This window comes from Amphibalanus amphitrite, unplaced genomic scaffold (genome assembly GCF_019059575.1).
Source record: "Amphibalanus amphitrite isolate SeventyFive unplaced genomic scaffold, NRLGWU_Aamphi_draft 001127F_arrow, whole genome shotgun sequence".
In the NCBI taxonomy this organism is placed as follows: domain Eukaryota; kingdom Metazoa; phylum Arthropoda; class Thecostraca; order Balanomorpha; family Balanidae; genus Amphibalanus; species Amphibalanus amphitrite.
Genome location: NW_024882621.1, coordinates 171,351 through 193,223, shown reverse-complemented (window position 1 = coordinate 193,223; position 21,873 = coordinate 171,351). Strand labels below are relative to the sequence as shown.

Here is a 21,873-nt window from a genome sequence, read left to right as displayed (position 1 = left end):
AATGTGGGAAACCCGTGTGGCCGATCCCCATTGATCTGTTTGAGCGAGAATACCGTTTTCATAGTCTGTTTTTATCTTGTTTACCAAAAAGCGGTGACCTGCCGTCTGTCAAGAATTTTCCTAGACAACGAGAACCGTGATTTTTTGCGTCGTTCAACCTCGTTTTCGCCGGCAAATGACGTTTTCTGTCAAGTTTTTTTTTTCGGTAAATGGGGCATTGGATATCTGATGTTCTGCACGAAAAAAAACTAAATGTATTATAAATAGTGGTAATCTGGTAGTTCTGTTTCGATATTGTCTCATTTTTCTTGGATGTCCCTCACCGGTCTTCTTCACTGTATGGTCTATGAATGTTATCAACAGCAGAGCTCATATTTTTCCGAACACCGATCAGTGTGGCCAAATTGGTGATGTTGCGGGGAAAGTCACCCCCAATGAAAAGCATAATGACATCCTCAGAAATTTTAAAATTACATCATCACGACGTTTTTGTCGTGAAAGCATACCTAGTGTAGGAATAAAGACTAAAAATGTTCCTATGTACGATTCGCACCGTCATACTCGTACTGTCGCGCTTACAATGCCGTTTTTTTACATCTTTAATGACAATATTTGGAGTTTTTTTTTTTTACTTTCCACCAGAACTTGACGTCAGGTATAGTTTTTTTCCACATTATCTGTAAAAACTGCACCTAAAATGAGGCTGAAGACGAGTTTTTTGAAAATAGTGACATCCTCGTACGACTTTTTTATACATCCTCCCCCTAACGCTAAACCAATTTGGTCACACTGACACCGATAAGTAGCAGTCCCAACAGTGCCGCGCGGCATCATCGAAAACAACTCAAGTCGCTGAGTGTGGTAATTATTATTGACCAGTTGACATGTCAGCACAAGCGTTAATGAAACACAAAGACAAGTAGGTGTGAATCACGGGCAGACCACCGATCGGTCGGCCGGTCGGCGGTGGACGGACGGACGCGGGCCGCCGGACACTAGCAGTGACCGCGGTCGTCCACCCGTTTGCGCGGCGCCGCCTTGATGATATCGTCCACACGGAGGATCATCTCGGCGGCCTCGGAGGCGGAGGCCACCATCTGCTGTTTGACCATGAACGACTCGGTGATGCCGAGCTCCTCCATGTTGCCGACAATGCCGTCCAGCATGTCTGCCGGGGAGGGAGAATGGTCAGTCAGTGACGGTCGGGAGCAGAACAGGGATACGCGGAGGGATAAAACATTGCGGACATAATGCCATACTGCAAGCCACTTAGCCGTAAACAACGCTGGGCAGCGCTGAAGGTTAAAAACAAAATAGCCACGGTCAGTGCTGTGGCCAGCGCCAAAGGATACCAAAATTCTGCAATCAACGTTCGTAATGCAAAACACATCACTTCAATCATCCCAATCGACCCGAAGCCCCACTCCGTAATAGACACATCCTCATCCGCTCAAATCAACATCCTCTCACTAAACCCACCATCCCACACTCCAGCCTCGCCCCTTACTCAGCTCCCACCACCACACCCTCTGTCGTTTACTCACTGATGCCGAGCCGGTTCTGTCCCTGCGTGTGGCCGGCGCGCAGCTGGCTGACCAGCAGCGCAGAGTCGTAGCCGCCGTTGTCGGCGATAATGGTCGGCAGCTGCAGCAGCGCGCGCGCGTACGCCTCCATGGCCACGGCCTCCTTGCCGGGTGTGCGGGCCGCCTCCTCCAGCACGGCCACCGCCATCAGCGTCTCGCTGCAGCCTGGAACGGAACGGGGGCCGATCAGCAGGCTGACTGGAGAGCAGACGGAAAGGAGTGGACTTGGAGGGACTCGCGAGACATTACTATTCTAGGGCATATTACGCGGAGAAAGAGAAATATTTTAGTAAAAGTGACTCTTCAGGCAAGAATGAAAACCGGACATCACCAAAGAGTTTTAAAATTTATTTCATTATTACTACGTAACGTATTATATTCAACATCAAATTTTCATCTATAATTTGTGCGAGCGTTGAACATAAATCAGATCCGAATATAGCAGAACTGCATAAACATTGTGCGTACCTACGTCATTCGTATCATCCGTGCCTGCACAAAGATTAAATAAATGTCCGCCAGGCCAGGTCGGGCTAGCGCTCGTGTATTCTAACATCCCTCCTTTCCCAAACACCGCGTGTGTCCCGGGTCACCCACCTCCTCCGAATACCGTGCGCGTCTCCTTGATGGTCGACGTGAGCACGCAGAGTGCGTCGTGCAGGGATCGCTCGGCCTCGTCCAGAATCTGCTGGGTGGCACCGCGCAGAACCACCGTGCACGCCTCGCCGAGCGGCACGCCCGAGAACTTGATCATCTTCTCCTCGCCGATAAACACCTGTGGAGGGGGAAGGGGAGGGGTCAGGGGTCTGCAGGGGCGTAGGGTGACCGGTACAAAGGTCAGACATATCACAGTGGCCGAGGGGAGACAGGCCACGGCCGTGGACGGGCGTCTGGGGTGGTTAATTAGCTGGCCAGGAAGTGGAACTGGTGCAGCTGCAGCGACGGTGCGATGGTGTGACGTCATTAGTAGCATTGCCCGATACTTTTTTGGCGATAACTCGCGATCGAGACAAGTTACAAAAATGTTACGGAAAATATTAAAGTTTGTGGGGAACGACACAACTGTCCCCATTTCAACGATACAAATCGACTGATGCGCTAAATTACCTCGAACGGAGTACTGTTCTTAACTTATAAGCGCCGTCTTTGAGAGTGGGTTAGGTAAAATGGTTCGTCGCAAAGACAGCCATCGGACCTCTTTCTTCCCACTAGTCCTCCAAAAGATATGATCGAAGGGCGCTTGCAGAATGGCGACATGGTTCAAGAAAGCGACCAACGTGGTAATTAAAAACACCAGCTAACGAAATTACATTTCTGAACATCAAATAACGTAAAAGTTATCAGCCACGACTTCATTATCAAACGCACGATGAACTACGTGTAAAAGCGACACTAGATAACTCCCACCATCTCCCCTACATATCCGTCTCCCAGCAGTCGGTCGCAGCCTCACCTCCTCGATGACGCTGCAGCTGCCGAGTTTGACCAGTTCCGGGTGGTCGAACGTCGACACAATCTCTCCGCCGGTCACCAGCGCCAGCCGCTCGATGCCGTCAAAGTCGGCGTGCTCGATAGCCATGACGCCGGCGTCGGCAAACAGCTGCTCCGGATAGTTGTAGATGAGCTGTCTGTCGATGGGGAAGGCGTGGGCACAGGGTGAGGGTGGTGCGGACAGATGGTGGTGGGTGGTGGGGAATGGTTGGCGGGGGGGGGGGGCACCGGGGCAGGGCATAAGCAACTGCAGACTGAGACCGAGACAAAGCTGCTATGTCTGGGGGTGAGTGGCGGGCAAAACTTAAAAAAAAAAAACGGGCAAACCTCACCATTGAACAACAGATTTAATATTACGATGTAACTGTCATTGCACCACCAAAAAGCAACGTCGCCATAGCTCTACCCCATTGGTCACCGTCTCCACAGTCAGCATCATCACACCTTACCTGTTGATGAACACGTTGATGCCGTGTTTGACGATCTTCTCCACCTTGTCCTTCATCTTCTCCTTCTCGGCCACCTCCAGCTCGGCGACCCGCGCCGTCGAGTCGGCCTTGACGCGCGAGCCGAACACCTTGATCTTGTCCGTGTCCATTGGCGTATTGGCGATCAGGATCTGGGCGTTCTCCATCCGCTTCGGCTGGTGCACGCCGATCTTCTTGTTCAGGATGAAGCCTGTGACACAGGTGGCAGTGTGAGATGACAGCAAAGAAGAGGCACAGCATTCGGGGTTAAGTGCACCGGTGGGTGGTTGGATTAATTTTTGGGCGGTTAAGAAGTCATTAAAAACAGAGTTACTATCAGCAAACCGACGATTCACCGAAAAGCTAGACTACGGTACCAGTAATGTTACTTGGATAGTTGTCCCGGGCCACTATCGTGCCCCACCCGGGATCGGTAGTAGTTACGGTGGAGCCATCTACATTACACCCAACCCTCAGCGCCATCAGCCGGTACCTACCTTCATCGAGGAAAGAGTCTCGCAGCGTCTTGCCCTGCACCTTGAGCACCTGGATGGCCTGCAGGTTGCCGGAGCTCTTCAGCCGCAGCACGGCGTTCACCGCCAGCTCGGCGAAAAAGTCCTTGTGCTGCGCCAGGATCTTGGAGCCCAGCGTGGTCCGTGCAATGTTCATCAGGTCGTTCCGGAACTTATCCGGATCTGAGCTGCTCACACACGCAGACGGACGACGTGGTGTTAGAATAAAGACGAGGGCTGACCAGCAGGGAACAACAAAAAATGCCATGATATAACTAGGCACTCAATGAATTTCAAATTCACTGTCTAGCAGAAAAGCCCAAGAATGTAGACACAAATGTAAAATACACGTGTGTAGCTGAACTTTTTTCCTAAACATGTTTCCCTTTGATAACTTATCGTGCATTTATAGTCCCATTATTTTTGAGCTAGTGAAGGTGTTTGTGAGCTTTCGGTAGAAAACAGCAACAACAGCAATACAGGATCAATGGCCCTGACCCGATTCGCCCACAGTGACTCGGCATTGCCAGCCCCCCCCCCCCCCCCATCACCGCTATATCAGTCTTTCATGATATTGTGTTCGTCGTAGTGAGTGTGCTCTAGGGCAAACCCCGCCCAGAAATGTTCCACTGACTAGGTCAGTCTCTCATCTTTTACGCCCGCAGTGAGAGTTCATCTCTCTTAACCCTCGCCCCGTTGGGGGGGGGGCCATTTTGGCCCCCCCCCTGTGGTTTTTCCTGAATAGCAAATTTTCAGTACCTTCCCGGGCATCAATTTGACACCTTCACACAAAATTTCAAGTCTTAGGTCACCTTAGGTCAGGAGTTATTGAGGTCAAACTGAGGTCATGTTCGAGCAAAAATGAGCAAAAAACATGCAATCTTGAAACGCTCACCAAATCTACAGTTATCAAGCAATTTTAAAGTTCTTTATATGGTCTAGTAGACAAAAAGCGGCGCTACAAAACTGCTATCTCGGATTTTCAAAATTTTGGGTTTTTGACCCCAAAAAAATAAAAAAAATTGATTTTTTTAGAAAAACTAAAAAAAAAATCCAAAATTTTTCCGAATTTCGAAACAAACCGGAATATATGTGATAGTCCCTGCGCTCTTCTATATACATACCAAATTTCAGATCGATATCTCGTTTTTTGGCCAAGTTATAGCAAAAAACTTCAAAAATGATGACGTCAAATTTTTGAACTCAATTTTTAGCGATTCTAGACCACGTACGGCAAAACAAAGACCACCATTGAACTCCCCGTGACGAGCTGCATCGATTCGATACCCATTTTATGCAAAAATATCAACTTTGAAATTTGACCTAATTTCACCTGACCTTGACCTGACCTTGACCAAAACGTGACCTAGACTGGCCCCAAAGGCTGCCTGACCCACATAATCGCATTTGTCATGTGAAATGGACCATAAAACATGTATCACACGACACTTTCATATTGTGACCCCCCAGTGACCTGACCTCTGTGACCTGACCTGGTATCAGTGACCTCAAATAGCAAAATATGTGTTTGAAGAACATTTCCCCATCGATGATTTTCAATGAAATGCATTTTACTCGATTTTACAACGCATTTCTTGAAATGCCTATAAACGGTGAAAATTGGACCTTTGACCTGACCTGTGACGTCATCGGTTTGACCTAGGTCAATAAAATTGGGTCACAAGGTAGTTCCCTGATAGGGCTATCCAACACCGTTTGCCGCTTGTCGCTAGGTTGCGTGGTTCTCGAGATCTTAGGGGGGGGGGGGCCAAAATGCCCCCCCCCCCAACGGGGCGCGTTGCTCGGCAGAGCCCAACGGGGCGCGGGTTAACCACTGCCACTGACCCGTGATTGACGGTGGAGCCGGCCAGTGCCTTGCGGGCGATATCTGTGGCGCGCCGCCAGCCGGCAATGATGTTCTGCGGGTGCAGCTTCATGCCGACCAGCTTCTCTGCCTCCTTGAGCAGCTCGGAGGCGAGCACCGTGACAGAGGTGGTGCCGTCGCCAACCTCGTCGTCCTGCACGCACGACATGTTGACCAGCACCTTGGCCGCCGGGTTATCGACGCCGATGTTCTTCAGGATGGTGGCGCCGTCGTTGGTCACCTCCACCTTACCTGCCCGAGCGAGAACGGCGCCGAAACGGTCAGACGTGATCGACAAGCATGACACAGCAGAAAGATAGCAACTATTTTGATGCATTATTGCGAACTCTTAAATGTAGGCAATTAGTTATTTACACCAAAATTTAGTTTTGGACCAGCCCATCTACCAAATCAGACAGCCAAACACGAAAATAATAAACATGATCACTGCCATGTAACACCACAGAGCCTCATGTCATCCTGACCGCATGCACCAGCGCATCACCGCAACAACTCACCTTCACTCCTGCCGACTGAGATCAGGATTTTGTCCATGCCCTTGGGACCGAGCGTGGACTTGACGAGATCGCCGATGGCGATCGCGCCGACGAAGCTGGAGAGCCGAGCGATCTCAGCCTTCTCCTCCTCGGCTCCGCCGCGCAGAACATGGACGGGGTTCAGCGAGGCCTGCAAGGCACGACAATGAATGTGTTTAACAATCAGTCATATGGGGTAGCAGTTCTAAGCTGTGAGAGAATCAGGGGAATCAAGGGAACCTGGCAACTCTGAATCCTGTAAAAGGTCGTGAATTGACTCAAGATCTTTGTCTGGATAGTGTTTTAATTTGTTCAATATGACTCAGACTCAATCCCACTGATAGAATGAACCACAAAAGGCTAAGTAATATCAGGCAAAGTTTCAAATTCATTATATGAGAAATTTATTCTTTTAGCCTGACAATGGTTTTGCCCTGGTAAGGTCATCTGGACCTGAGAAGAATAGGAGTGAGACAGAGAAACAAGCATAACACACCACCCTGTGAATTATTCAAGGGAGACTCAATTCAACCACTAGGTGACTGCAATGGTCCTGGTAATGCTTGACCTTATCTTTATCAACACCAAGATGCATGTCATGCCTAGAACCAGACTAGTCTAGTACTCCAATGCTTTAGCTTATCTCTACCTGAGTAGGTCAAAGAAAGAAGAAAAAACAATCAACTTGGTAATATGGTTTGATGTTTTGAGAAGCTAGTTGGCTCTTCGAATCTGATTTTTTTTCTCACTCTTTGGGACCAAAATTGAGGACCAAAATGACAATTCTTTAAAACTGCAAGCTTCTAAAATGAAAAGCTTTTATTCCAACCAATCCAGTAATACTCATACCAGATGTGAGCACCAAATAGATATTTTGTCTACACCAGCCCATCTGATTAAACCTAAACATGGGCAGCATTCTATTTCAGGCTCCACATTTCTGGTGATAATAATGCTAAAAATCTATACACTCAATTGGAGGCTGATCATAATTCTCAGGCCAGCTTTTTGAACAGAAAAGTTGCTGCCTGATTGTTCTTCATGGATTCATACATCTCAATCCCAATGCACAAAAGATAACCACATGCATAGACCACTATATATACCACTATATACATATACATAGACCACTATATAGATATATAGTGGTCTATGCCACATGCGATATCATCCATTGTGATTACCACTTTTTCACACCAGCAATTACTTCCTGAGCATGGATGAGCCTAGCTCTGTGCATTAGGACAGGCCATTTGTTGCATTTAAAGGAAATAGTTCACTTTTAACATGGGATTTTGAACTGGAATAGCAGTTTCGTAGCTTGAGCTGAGACTAGCACAAATCAGGAGCTTTTACGGCTCAACGATCACCCTAGACGAAGATATTCCATTTCTCGTTCCGAAAAGAGTGCCTTGCAGAGGAATGTGTGCCTTGCACAGGAATGCAGCCACGTCATCGTCAGCCAATCAGCATGCTGCTTACAGCTAATGCTGCTTACAGCATAATTCTCACACTGAAGAATTCCTCACTAAAACATCCATTCGGGTGACGCAAAATGCGAGGAATCCAGCGGGGTCAAGTGAAAGGAGCCATTTGATATACAACATGAGAGGAATCCAAGGGGATTCTGCGGCCCAGGTGGAAATTCCACAAAAAAACTGCCTGTCGGAACACACAAAAGATCAGTTGTACACAAAAATAAATGCAGCCAGAAATTTTCACATTAGTTAACATGGCCTCTGTTTCTCCAAACATCAATAATATTCCCCTCAGAAGGACTTACCATGATGAGAAGGTAAAAACTTAAGGTATCCTTGTGCGACAACGTCCCAAACTATGAGTATTCTGATTCTATTTACAACAAACTGGAAATTACCAGGATGGGATGGTTATCAAGAAATTACACTAGAAATTATAAATAAACCACCTAGAAGCCTTTGAACAAAAAGGAGTGCTTTTTATGCTCCTAAACCCCTCCTTGGAACATCCACGCCCAAATTCCAAAGTTTAGAGAACAATGCATGCCGGCTCGGCGCACACTACCAGTCACGCGCTATGCGCCATTTCGCCTTTCATTCTCAGTAAAAGTATGACATAAACACAGCTTTTTTTAACGCTGATTCGTCAATATGAGATATATGACGTAATATTTAAGAATTTTTGTATCAATCGAAGAATATAAGCGCGCCAATATCGTCGTCAGCGAAGCTTCTCGATGAATTTGGTTTCACTTATTTTTTCCCACTTTGCACTAAATTTGTTCCTCTTTTTACGGCAGTCTTTGATAGTTAAAAGGACACTTCTAATGAAATACCTATTTGTGCTTTTAGAATACTTGGCTTGAAAAGTCAGAATAATCATTCCAATAAATACTGTTGAATTATGTGCATACCAATTGTTTTGTCGTGGAACAATAGCCCGGTTTACATAGCATTTTTGACGAGGCTCTAGCTCGTTAATTTGGCGATAATTTCGATGCAGTGGTCTTCAAATATTTAGAGGGGATCATTTTGTAAATTGTTAAGCACCATTGGCATCTTTTGCAACATCACGGACGGAGATATAAGCTTGCAACAAACCCTATGTAAACCGGGTTAATTGTATTTAAACTCGCACAGAAAATAAACCGACTTTGCAAAAACAGCACTCGGCGGCCGCCCCACGCCGCTCCCTCACGCACTCACTGCCGCCGACGACTCGCCGCTCATACATTTTCCACAACAAATACCAGCCGCACGCGATAACTCGCACGCGCGCTCTGCACCGGACGCGCCTCCGCACAGCGGCAACTACACCTCCCCCTGATCCTGAGGATCATTTACATCTCTCACAGAAACATCCTTGCGGAGGACGGCGGGTGCGCTGACTTCGCCGAGGAGCCACGGCAGGAGGCTCCGGCGCTGGAGCGTCGCATAACTCCGGCCCCTGCTCAACTGGAGCCGGCTGGAGGACTGGGAGAGACGGGGGATCCATCACGTAGATGGGGTCGTCCGCGTCAATTTCAGCACATGGGGGTGGCTCACTATTTCTGCGCCGCCGCAAATCCCTGACGTGTCGTGGCATACCGTCCACATCGACAACCTGCGGAGAGACCACCGCCGTGACGGTACCTCGGCGGGACGGCTCCGTGCAGCGCGCCCCCCGTCGGCGCACCCACACCGCGTCTCCGACCGTGTATGGGCCCGTCTCCACCGCAGGGAGCTCCCGCGCCCCGGCACCACCGTCCGCGGCCGTCCCTGGCGGAGCAGCCGGCAACCGCACACAGTCACTCGGCTCGTACCTGTACACGCCACAAAACGGGGCGCTGGCCACCGCCTCGCCGTCACGCGGCGTCACATTATACAAGTGCACCGCCTCGGCGATATCGCACCGTTTCCGGGCGGCGATCACTTTCACTGTCCGGTGGCAGCGCTCGATGACACCGTTCCCGCTCGGTGCATGGGCCGCCCGGAACCTCACCGCCACTCCCCAGCGCGCGGCGAGCACGGCAAACGGTCGGCCGCGGAACACAGGATCGTTATCACACAACAGCTCCGCCGGAGCTCCTCGATCAAAAAATATCTCCTCCAGCCGCTGAATAACGCACACACTGTCCTGCCGTCGCAGCGGCCGCCACACAGTGAACCGCGACGGCCCGCAGTCGATTACACTGAGGTACGGATGGCCCCCATAATGAGTTATATCAATGGCCAGTCTGTGCCACGTCTGTGGTACACCCAACGACCCGTGTCGCCACTTTACTGGAGCCGGGTCGATCGCTCGACAGACATCACAATTTGTCACCACAGCGCGTACCTGGTCTCTCGAGACGCGGCCGATACATCGGCGAGCAAAATACAATGTCCGTCGGACGCCCGGATGACCAGCTCGCTCGTGCACTTCAGCCACGCTCTCTGCGCCATCGAGGCTCGCGTTTACAGCGTTCGGCTCGTCCGCTGTGGCCGCGCTTACTGCCGACGGTTCACCCACCGCGGCTGCGCTCACTGCCGGCTCGCCCGCGGCAGCTACTCCCACTGCCGACGGCCCGCCCGCTGCGGCCGCGCTCACTGCCGCCGCGCTCACTGCCGACGGCTCGCCCGATGCAGCCGCGCTCACAGCCGCCGTGCTCACTGCCGACGGCTCGTCCGATGTAGCCGCGCTCACAGCGGCCGCACTCACTGCCGACGGCTCGCCCGCTGCAGCCGCGCTCACAGCGGCCGCGCTCACTGCCGACGGCTCGCCCGCTGCAGCCGCGCTCACAGCGGCCGCGCTCACTGCCGACGGCTCGCCCGCTGCAGCCGCGCTGACAGCAGCTGCGCTCACTGCCGACGGCTCGCCAGCCGCGCTCACGGCTGCCGCGCTCACTGTCGTCGTCAGATCGTCTCGGAGCCACTCCCTGGGCACTCGAGTCAGTGCGTCAGCGCGATTATCCGCCGATCGAACGAGCGCCACGGTCAGACGGAGCTCCAGCTCGATGACCAGCTGACGGATAATCGCCACACGCCGCCGGATGAGCAGCTCACCGCTGGCTTTAGTACGGAGGCGCGCGCGGCCACTGATCGCGTCGTCGATCCACCGCTTCACCGTCACCGAGTCGGTTCGGAGGTCGATTCTCCGTGCGCCCCACGCAACAGCCAAGTTGATGCCTCGAATAGCGGCATCGAGTTCGGCCATATTTATGTGTACAGCGTCGTCTCGCCTGAGCCAGCATGCGTCCTCGATCACCTCACCGTCTGTGTTTTCCAGGACCACTCCGGTGGCCAGCGAGCTGGCGTCTGTCCAGGCGACCACCTCGTCCCCGTCGACACACCACACGCCACGGGCCGGGTCGTCACTGGCGAGGCGACTCGCGATACAGTCCATCTGCACGCGCAGCGCGGAGTCATCAGTGATGTCGTCCCATCCGCGCGTCAGCTCATTTACACGCCGCTTAAGCCATGCAACCGCGGGTCGAAGCCACCCACACACTGGTACGTGGGCCACTAGCTGTCCGCACCACGCGAACACAGACCGGCGAGTCACACGTTCTGGCGGCGCGCTCACGGCATTGTCCCGCTTCCACCGCAGCTGTCCGTTCTCCTCGTGCACCCGCAGGCCCAGGAGCCGCGCTCCACTGGCCGCCCGCTCCGGCGGCTTACAGTCCAGCCCAAACTGCGCGAAATGCGCCACCACGCGCTCGGCACTGACAATGTCCTCATTTACAAGGAGATCGTCCACATATGGGAGGACGGCACGCCCGATGTCGGGGTCCTGATCGAGCACAGCACGTACGACAGCCTTCATCACGAGGGGCGCGATATTCAAACCAAAACCTAGGCGGGTCAAGCAGAATCGCTGCCCCCGCACCATCACCGTCTGAAACGGCCAGAGTCGCTCCTCCAGGTGCAGCTGGAGGTAGGCACGCTTCAGGTCCACGACCGCCACATTTGCGCCGTGCCGGCGCCACTTGCGGAGCTGTTCCGCGCACACGTCGCTGTCAGCTGTGTGAGGCTGCACAAAGTCATTCAGTTCCCGGTAGTCCAGCACCGGTCGAACTTTCCCCCGATTGCGCTGCTCCACAGCCATTAGCGGCACCAACCCTTTCGGCGGCCCCTGCCGCCGCTCGTCATACGGCACGAGCCACTCCCGCTCTATCCAGTCGTCAAGTTCTGTCTCGAACTCGTGACGAGCGGCGGGCGGCACAGCATACTGCGGCACAGCGTTCGTGAGGCACTGGGGTCCTATTCCATCAGACCATTTCCATGCAACCGACCACTTCCGGTCAGCCGCGTTGAACTGCACCCGGAAGTCCGGCGTCTCAATGTCTGGCGGCGCACGGCACACTGCTCCACAGAACCGCACCACAGAGGGGGACAGCACCGTCACGCCCCCGAGAGCCGAGATACCGCTGACCCCGAGCACCATATCCACGCCGAGCGGCCGCTCCTCCACCACCAGCGTTTCAAGCGCGGCACGATGGCCCGTCGGCGCCTCCACCGTTACACTGCCAATGCCGCTGCATTTCAGGTCGTCGCCGCTGATCGTGGTGACGCGCACCACCCGTCGTCTCCACTGCGCACAGAATGGCGCGTAGATGATGGTGTCGGTGCTCCCGGTGTCGATGAGGACCGTGCACTCTCGTCCGTCCACGTGCAGGCGTGTAATCGGCAGCGCACCGCTCACTGTCGCGCAGGAGAGAACGGCGGTGCTGACCCGTCCCCTCCGGCCCAGTTTTCCGACCGACGCGGACATCTCGCAGCGATATGCCCGGGCTCTCCGCAGGTCCAACATCTCAGCGGACGCGGCACGCGCGGAGGCCGTCCACGCGTCGGCACCGGCGGCTGGCCGGGACCAGGCGCCGCAGGTGGGTGGCTAGCCGGCGGCGGCACAGTCCGACGCGCCGCTGCTGCTGCTGCGGAGAGCCGCTCGTCGGTCAGTACAGCGCGAGCGCGCGCCAGCACCGACGACAGGTCCAGTCCATCTGCCCGGCAGCCAGCACGGATCATCTGCCGGACGCTGTCCGGCAGGCCTGCCACGAATGCGCATGCCAGCGCTCGCTCCGGCACTCCTCCGAACAGCGCCGCCAGCCGGCGGAGGTCTGCGAGGAATACGTCCGCCGACTCTCCTGGCATCAGTCGCCGAGCGGCGAACGCTTCATAGGCGGCGTACTCATCGAGAGCAAACGCCGCCTGGAGGGCGTCTCTCACGGCCGTCAGCGAGCAGCGACTGGCCGCCGGCAGCTGGGACCATACGTGGAAAGCACCGCCAGCGAGGCGCAGAGGAATCACAGTCTCGGCGGCCACTCCCCTCAGCTGGCACAGCATCTCAGCACGCGCCAGCCAGCTGACCACATCTTCGGTCCCGTCAAACTCCGGTATCAGCCGCGCATCAAAAGGTGCCGAAGGTACCGCGACCACAGGCTGTGAGACGGGTGCCGAGTCTGGCACACCACCATCACCAACCGGCACCGGCGCTGTCACCGGTCGCGGGACGATTGTCGGCGCCACTGCACTTGCCATCACCGGAACCTGGTCCAATGACACTGTCACGTTCGTCGCCATAACGCCGAAATAGCTTGTATTTAAACTCGCACAGAAAATAAACCGACTTTGCAAAAACAGCACTCGGCGGCCGCCCCACGCCGCTCCCTCACGCACTCACTGCCGCCGACGACTCGCCGCTCATACATTTTCCACAACAAATACCAGCCGCACGAGATAACTCGCACGCGCGCTCTGCACCGGACGCGCCTCCGCACAGCGGCAACTACATTAATTATAGTGATTTAAAGGGATCCTCCCACCTTAACATTAGTTTTGAGTTGAGATAGCCAAGTTTGCGGCCAGGCTCAGAAACCACCATTTATCCTGGTCGCAACCCCCGCAGCTTTATGGTGTTCAAGAAATTTCTTCCCTTTACTTGCAGGGTGGGACCAGCGTGGTCCCTATCTCTTAACCATTACGGGAATCTGATGACGTCATCAGGATTTCGAACGTCCGTTAAATGTTTGACTAAAACGTTTTGTAGCAGGCGGTGGTATATGCTGCGTTGCGCGCAGCAAATGCCGCACTTTTAAATAAAGTCGCTAGGAACAGCGGAGATCCCAAAAAGTAAACAAAAGTAAAAGTCTAATATCTTGAAAACCGGTGAATATTTTTCGGTGAAATTTGGTAGACATTCGTTTTCGCTCTTTCTGAACCGAGCGACATCACTTTCATGCCAATTCATAAACTTTTTTGAAGGTGGGAGGGTCCCTTTAATAGAATTTCGGAGGAGGAAACACATTGCGTGCTGGCCTTAACCCGAGCTCTGTTCGCACCCCGTTTATTTATCAGCAGACTTATGACGTCGGCGGTCGATTTACGTCACGGGGACATGACGTCATCACTGCAAGCTACGTGCTACGTGAAAGAGACATATATGATGCTGTACTGACATTGGTGGCGCACATCAACAAATGCTCTCCCGCGCTGTTTTGTCAAGGCCGTATTGTTTTGTGTGTTTATTGTTTCACATAGGTATGTTGTGATTATATTCGGTTTTGAAAATTTATTTTTTTTGTGTTATTTAATTTTATATGCAGTTTATTTGTTCAGCCATAGGTGACAGGCATAGAACGTTCATTTTCTATTTGTAAACGATTTTACCCAAGATACCTATAATAAACAGGTAGATCCGATGTTTTGAGTAAAGCCCTGGTGACGTCACTGATATTTCTTATATGGAGAATTTCACCCGTAAGGAAAATATTTTACATACAAAAATTTGTATGCTATTAGGAAGAAATACAATCTTTCAATTCCACCATGAAAATTATAAAATTTAATTAATAAACGCGAAATCCTTTGAGTGTTTGTCCCAACCCCCTGTTATACCTTTGGTCACGTGACTACCATGATACACTTTGCATTTTACAAGGTTATGACTTAAACGGAAGTAATAAATGCTGCAAATGTATTATTTATGATGTTTTAGGCAGCAATCGTGTGAATATATCCTGAAATTATCAATAATCTGCTGAAAAGAAGTCACGTGATGTTACCAGATTGTGCTCGGACAGCATCTTCTTGAATTTCGATTTTGAGTACTTTGTACCTTCATTGAGGCCTAATAACGGACGTTTTTAGTTATAAAATGAAGCACTGAGTCTAATGAGGGCAAAATTTATTCAGTTTTGCACTTTCAGGCCGGGCTATCCTGGCATGAACTTCGGCAAGTTTGTGTGTAAAGCCTATGGTGAAGGGAAAACTTCACGCCCGGCTGACGTCACAGACCTCGGCTACCAAATCGTGTCCGGTGGGGGCTGATTTTACCTGCGTTTTTGTTTTTGTTTTGGAGTACCTACTTCAACGTCTATCAATTCAGCAGCAACGAATATCAGCCTCACAGCAGCATATTTCGGGGTCTTTCGATTTGGCTAAAAATCGGTATACATGGCCTCCTCGATGCGCTGATTCCGAAAATGTACCTCTTTGGGGTGGTATTTTGCACCGTTAACGAGTTAACGGCCATTTAACATTTTAACGGGAAACGGCGGGGTCTTTCGATTTGGCTGAAAATCGGTATACAGGGCCTCCTCGATGCGCTGATTCCGAAAATGTACCTCTTTGGGGTGGTATTTTGCACCGTTAACGAGTTAACGGCCAGTTAACATTTTAACGGGAAACAGCGGGGTCTTTCGATTTGGCTGAAAATCGGTTAAAAGGGCCTCCTCGATGCGCTGATTCCGAAAATGTACCTCTTTGGGGTGGTATTTTGCACCGTTAACGAGTTAACGGCCATTTAACATTTTAACGGGAAACGGCGGGGTCTTTCGATTTGGCTGAAAATCGGTATACAGTGCCTCCTCGATGCGTTGATTCCGAAAATGCACCTATTTGGGGTGGTATTTTGCACCGTTAACGAGTTAACGGCCAATTAACATTTTAACGGGAAACGGCGGGGTCTATCGATTTGGCTGAAAATCGGTATACAGGGCCTCCTCGATGCGCTGATTCCGAAAATGTACCTCTTTGGGGTGGTATTTTGCACCGTTAACAAGTTAACGGCCATTTAACATTTTAACGGGAAACGGCGGGGTCTTTCGATTTGGCTGAAAATCGGTATACAGGGCCTCCTCGATGCGCTCATTCCGAAAATCTACCTCTTTAGGGTGGTATTTTGCACCGTTAACGAGTCAACGACCAAATAACATTTTAACGGGAAACGGCGGGGTCTTTCGATTTCGCTGAAAATCGGTATACAGGGCCTCCTCGATGCGCTGATTTCGAAAATGTGCCTCTTTGGGGTGGTATTTTGCACCGTTAACGAGTTAACGAACCGTTAACAATTCAGCAGCATATATCGATTTCAGCAGCAAATTTTTGGGGTCTTTCGATTTGGCTGAAAATCAGTATACAGGGCCTCCTCGATGCGCTGATTCCGAAAATGTACCTCTTTGGGGTGGTATTTTGCACCGTTAACGAGTTCACGGCCATTTAACATTTTAACGGGAAACGGCGGGGTCTTTCGATTTGGCTGAAAATCGGTATACAGGGCCTCCTCGATGCGCTGATTCCGAAAATGTACCTCTTTGGGGTGGTATTTTGCACCGTTAACGAGTTAACGGCCAGTTAACATTTTAACGGGAAACAGCGGGGTCTTTCGATTTGGCTGAAAATCGGTATACAGGGCCTCTACGATGCGCGGATTCCGAAAATGTACCTCTTTGGGGTGGTATTTTGCACCGTTAACGAGTTAACGGCCATTTAACATTTTAACGGGAAACGGCGGGGTCTTTCGATTTGGCTGAAAATCAGTATACAGGGCCTCCTCGATGCGCTCATTCCGAAAATGTACCTCTTTAAGGTGGTATTTTGCACCGTTAACGAGTTAACGAACAAATAACATTTTAACGGGAAACGGCGGGGTCTTTCGATTTCGCTGAAAGCCGGTATACAGGGCCTCCTCGATGCGCTGATTTCGAAAATGTGCCTCTTTGGGGTGGTATTTTAAACCGTTAACGAGTTAATGGCCATTTAACATTTTAACGGAAAACGGCGGGGTCTATCGATTTGGCTGAAAATCGGTATACAGGGCCTCCTCGATGCGCTGATGCCGAAAATTTACCTCTTTAGGGTGGTATTTTGCACCGTTAACGAGTTAACGAACCGTTAACATTTCAGCAGCATATCGATTTCAGCAGCAAATTTTCGGGGTCTTTCGATTTGGCTGAAAATCGGTATACAGTGCCTCCTCGATGCGCTGATTCCGAAAATGTACCTCTTTGGGGTGGTATTTTGCACTGTTAACGAGTTAACGGCCATTTAACATTTTAACGGGAAACGGCGGGGTCTATCGATTTGGCTGAAAATCGGTATACAGGGCCTCGTCGATGCGCTGATTCCGAAAATGTAGCTCTTTGGGGTGGTATTTTGCACCGTTAACGAGTTAACGGCCATTTAACATTTAAACGGGAAACGGCGGGGTCTTTCGATTTGCCTGAAAATCGGTATACAGGGCCTCCTCGATGCGCTGATTCCGAAAATGTACCTCTTTGGGGTGGTATTTTGCACCGTTAACGAGTTAACGGCCAGTTAACATTTTGACGGGAAACAGCGGGGTCTTTCGATTTGGCTGAAAATCGGTATACAGGGCCTCCTTGATGCGCTGATTCCGAAAATGTACCTCTTTGGGGTGGTATTCTGCACCGTTAACGAGTTAACGGCCATTTACCATTTCAACGGGAAACGGCGGGGTCTTTCGATTTGGCTGAAAATCGGTATACAGGGCCTCCTTGATGCGCTGATTCCGAAAATGTACCTCTTTGGGGTAGTATTTTGCACTGTTAACGAGTTAACGGCCATTTAACATTTTAACGGGAAACGGCGGGGTCTTTCGATTTGGCTGAAAATCGGTATACAGGGCCTCCTCGATGCGCTGATTCCGAAAATGTACCTCTTTAGGGTGGTATTTTGCACCGTTAACGAGATAACGACCAAATAACATTTTAACGGGAAACGGCGGGGTCTTTCGATTTGGCTGAAAATCGGTATACAGGGCCTCCTCGATGCGCTCATTCCGAAAATGTACCTCTTTAGGGTGGTATTTTGCACCGTTAACGAGTTAACGACCAAATAACATTTTAACGGGAAACGGCGGGGTCTTTCGATTTCGCTGAAAATCGGTATACAGGGCCTCCTTGATGCGCTGATTTCGAAAATGTGCCTCTTTGGGGTGGTATTTTGCACCGTTAACGAGCTAACGAGCCGTTAACATTTCAGCACCATATATCGATTTCAGCATCAAATTTTTGGGGTCTTTCGATTTGGCTGAAAATCGGTATACAGGGCCTCCTCGATGCGCTAATGCCGAAAATTTACCTCTTTAGGGTGGTATTTTGCACCGTTAACGAGTTAACGAACCGTTAACATTTCAGCAGCATATGTCGATATCAGCAGCAAATTTTCTTGGTCTTTTGGTTTGGCTGAAAATCGGTATACAGTGCCTCCTCGATGCGCATCGAGGAGGCCCTGTACACCGATTTTCAGCCAAATCGAAAGACCCCAAAATTTTGCTGCTGAAATCGATATATGCTGCTGAAATGTTACCGGATCGTTAACTCGTTAACGATGCAAATCACCACCCCAAAGAGGCACATTGTCGAAATCAGCGCATCGAGAAGGCCCTGTATACTGATTTTCAGCCAAATCGAAAGACCCGCCGTTTCCCGTTAAAATGTTAATTGGTCGTTAACTCGTTAACGGTGCAAAATACCACCCCAAAGAGGTACATTTTCGGAATCAGCGCATCGAGGAGGCCCTGTACACCGATTTTCAGCCAAATCGAAAGACCGCACCGTTTTACGTTAAAATGTTAATTGGTCGTTAACTCGTTAACGGTGCAAAATACCACCCCAAAGAGGTAGCTTTTCGGAATCAGCGCATCGAGGAGACCCTGTACACCGATTTTAAGCCAAATCGAAAGACCCCGAAAATTTGCTGCTGAATCGATATATGCTGCTGAAATGTTAACGGATCGTTAACTCGTTAAGGATGCAAAATACCACCCCAAAGAGGTACCTTTTTGGAATCAGCGCATCGAGGAGACCCTGTACACCGATTTTAAGCCAAATCCGAAGACCCCGAAAATTTGCTGCTGTAATCGATATATGCTGCTGAAATGTTAACGGATCGTTAACTCGTTAACGATGCAAAATACCACCCCAAAAGTGGCACATTCTCGAAATGAGCGCATCGAGAAGGCCCTGTATACTGGTTTACAGCAAAATCGAAAGACCCCGCTGTTTCCCGTTAAAATGTTAACTGGCCGTTAACTCGTTAACGGTGCAAAATACCACCCCAAAGAGGTACATTTTCGGAATCAGCGCATCAAGGAGGCCCTGTATACCGATTTTCAGCCAAATCGAAAGACCCTGCCGTTTCCCGTTAAAATGTTAATTGGTCGTTAACTCGTTAACGGTGCAAAATACCACCCCAAAGAGGTACATTTTCGGAATCAGCGCATCGAGGAGGCCCTGTATATTGATTTTTAGCCAAATCGAAAGACCCCGCCGTTTTCCGTTAAAATGTTAATTGGTCGTTAACTCATTAACGGTGCAAAATACCACCCCAAAAAGGTACCTTTTTGGAATCAGCGCATCGAAGAGACCCTGTACACCGATTTTAAGCCAAATCGAAAGACCCCAAAAATTTGCTGCTGAAATCGATATATGCTGCTGAAATGTTAACGGATCATTAACTCGTTAACGATGCAAAATACCATCTCAAAGAGGCACATTTTCGAAATCAGCGCATCGAGAAGGCCCTGTATACTGACTTTCAGCCAAATCGAAAGACCCCGCCGTTTCCCGTTAAAATGTTAATTGGTCGTTAACTCGTTAACGGTGCAAAATACCACCCCAAAGAGATACATTTTCGGAATCAGCGCATCGAGAAGGCCCTGGACACCGATTTTCAGCCAAATCAAAAGACCCCGCTGTTTCCCGTTAAAATGTTAACTGGCCGTTAACTCGTTAACGGTGCAAAATACCACCCCAAAGAGGTACATTTTCGGAACCAACGCAGAGGAGGCCCTGTATACCGATTTTCAGCCAAATCGAAAGGCCCCGCTGTTTCCCGTTAAAATGTTATTTGGTCGTTAACTCGTTAACGGTGCAAAATACCACCCCAAAGAGGTACATTTTCGGAATCAGCGCATCAAGGAGGCCCTGTATACCGATTTTTAGCCAAATCGAAAGACCCCGCCGTTTCCCGTTAAATGTTAATTGGTCGTTAACTCGTTAACGGTGCAAAATACCACCCCAAAGAGGTACATTTTCGGAATCAGCGCATCGAGGAGGCCCTGTATATCGATTTTCAGCCAAATCAAAAGACCCCGCCGTTTCCCGTAAAATGCTAATTGGTCGTTAACTCGTTAACGGTGCAAAATACCACCCCAAAGAGGTACATTTTCGGAATCAGCGCATCGAGGAGACCCTGTACACCGATTTTAAGCAAAATCAAAAGACCCCGAAAATTTGCTGCTGAAATCGATATATGCTGCTGAAATGTTAACGTATCGTTAACTCGTTAACGATGCAAAATACCATCTCAAAGAGGTACATTTTCGGAATCAGCGCATCGAGAAGGCCCTGGACACCGATTTTCAGCCAAATCGAAAGACCTTGCTGTTTCCCGTTAAAATGTTAATTGGCCGTTAACTCGTTAACGGTGCAAAATACCAACCCAAAGAGGTACATTTTCGGAGTCAGCGCATCGAGGAGGCCCTGTATACCGATTTTCAGCCAAATCGAAAGACCCCGCTGTTTCCCGTTAAAATGTTAATTGGTCGTTAACTCGTTAACGGTGCAAAATACCACCCGAAAGAGGTACATTTTCGGAATCAGCGCATCAAGGAGGCCCTGTATTCCGATTTTTAGCCAAATCGAAAGACCCCGCCGTTTCCCGTTAAAATGTTAATTGGTCGTTAACTCGTTAACGGTGCAAAATACCACTTCAAAGAGGTACATTTTCGGAATCAGCGCATCGAGGAGGCCCTGTATACCGATTTTCAGCCAAATCGAAGGACCCCGCCGTTTCCCGTTAAAATGTTAATTGGTCGTTAACTCGTTAACGGTGCAAAATACCACCCCAAAGAGGTACATTTTCGGAATCAGCGCATCGAGGAGACCCTGTACACCGATTTTAAGCCAAATCGAAAGACCCCGAAAATTTGCTGCTGAAATCGATATATGCTGCTGAAATGTTAACGGATCGTTAACTCATTAACGATGCAAAATACCACCTCAAAGAGGCAAATTTTCGAAATCAGCACATCGAGAAGGCCCTGTATACTGATTTTCAGCCAAATCGAAAGACCCCGCTGTTTCCCGTTGAATTGTTAACTGGCCGTTAACTCGTTAACGGTGCAAAATACCACCCAAAAGAGGTACATTTTCGGAATCAGCGCATCAAGGAGGCCCTGTATACCGATTTTTAGCCAAATCGAAAGACCCCGCCGTTTCCCGTTAAAATGTTAATTGGTCGTTAACTCGTTAACGGTGCAAAATACCACCCCAAAGAGGTACATTTTCGGAATCAGCGCATCGAGGAGGCCCTGTATACCGATTTTCAGCCAAATCGAAAGACCCCACCGTTTCCCGTTAAAATGTTAAATGGCCGTTAACTCGTTAACGGTGCAAAATACCACCCCAAAGAGTTACATTTTCGGAATCAGCGCATCGAGGAGGCCCTGTATACTGATTTTCAGCCAAATCGAAAGACCCCGCTGTTTCCCGTTAAAATGTTAACTGGCCGTTAACTCGTTAACGGTGCAAAATACCACCCCAAAGAGGTACATTTTCGGAATCAGCGCATCAAGGAGGCCCTATATACCGATTTTTAGCCAAATCGAAAGACCCCGCCGTTTCCCGTTAAAATGTTAATTGGTCGTTAACTCGTTAAGGGTGCAAAATACCACCCC

At 50.0% G+C, this 21,873-nt stretch overlaps 2 protein-coding genes across 4 annotated transcripts; both read right to left on the bottom strand.

Moving 5' to 3' along the window:
- Nucleotides 1-848: 848 nt before the first annotated feature.
- Nucleotides 849-9,257, bottom strand: LOC122370376 (T-complex protein 1 subunit beta-like). Of its 3 annotated transcripts, none has more exons than XM_043345922.1 (9): nt 9,138-9,257; nt 6,436-6,604; nt 5,899-6,169; nt 4,039-4,241; nt 3,524-3,752; nt 3,037-3,211; nt 2,181-2,358; nt 1,545-1,748; nt 849-1,168 (listed from the first exon to the last, which is right to left on the bottom strand). In XM_043345922.1, the coding sequence occupies exons 1-9, from the start codon at nt 9,159-9,161 to the stop codon at nt 996-998; spliced, it is 1,626 nt and encodes a 541-aa protein (XP_043201857.1). In that variant the 5' UTR covers nt 9,162-9,257; the 3' UTR covers nt 849-995. The 3 variants fall into 3 exon arrangements, with proteins under 3 accessions (XP_043201857.1, XP_043201859.1, XP_043201858.1); XM_043345924.1 differs by having other exon boundaries at nt 9,134-9,158; XM_043345923.1 differs by lacking the exon at nt 9,138-9,257 and adding an exon at nt 8,237-8,868.
- Nucleotides 9,258-9,382: 125 nt separating this feature from the next.
- LOC122370369 lies at nt 9,383-13,472 on the bottom strand. The gene is made up of 4 exons (XM_043345907.1): nt 12,701-13,472; nt 10,708-12,593; nt 9,734-10,158; nt 9,383-9,404 (listed from the first exon to the last, which is right to left on the bottom strand). Exons 1-4 carry the CDS (start codon nt 13,470-13,472, stop codon nt 9,383-9,385), a joined length of 3,105 nt encoding a protein of 1,034 aa, XP_043201842.1.
- Nucleotides 13,473-21,873: the final 8,401 nt, after the last annotated feature.

Bases quoted from the DNA above. Each gene is read 5' to 3' on its own strand.
- LOC122370376 (XM_043345922.1), bottom strand. From the start codon at position 9,161: ATGAGCGGCGAGTCGTCGGCGGCA. The intron at 6,605-9,137 runs GTGAGTGCGTGA...CGTGCCTTGCAG, and splicing joins GCGGCGAGTCGTCGGCGGCA to GCCTCGCTGAACCCCGTCCA. The intron at 2,359-3,036 runs GTGAGGCTGCGA...CCCCCTCCACAG, and splicing joins GCTGCAGCGTCATCGAGGAG to GTGTTTATCGGCGAGGAGAA.
- LOC122370369 (XM_043345907.1), bottom strand. From the start codon at position 13,472: ATGGCGACGAACGTGACAGTGTCATTGGACCAGGTTCCGGTGATGGCA. The intron at 12,594-12,700 runs GTTGGACCTGCG...CCTGCGCGACAG, and splicing joins CGTGCCGCGTCCGCTGAGAT to TGAGCGGTGCGCTGCCGATT. The intron at 9,405-9,733 runs GTACGAGCCGAG...CGTCTCTCCCAG, and splicing joins CCGTTTTGTGGCGTGTACAG to TCCTCCAGCCGGCTCCAGTT.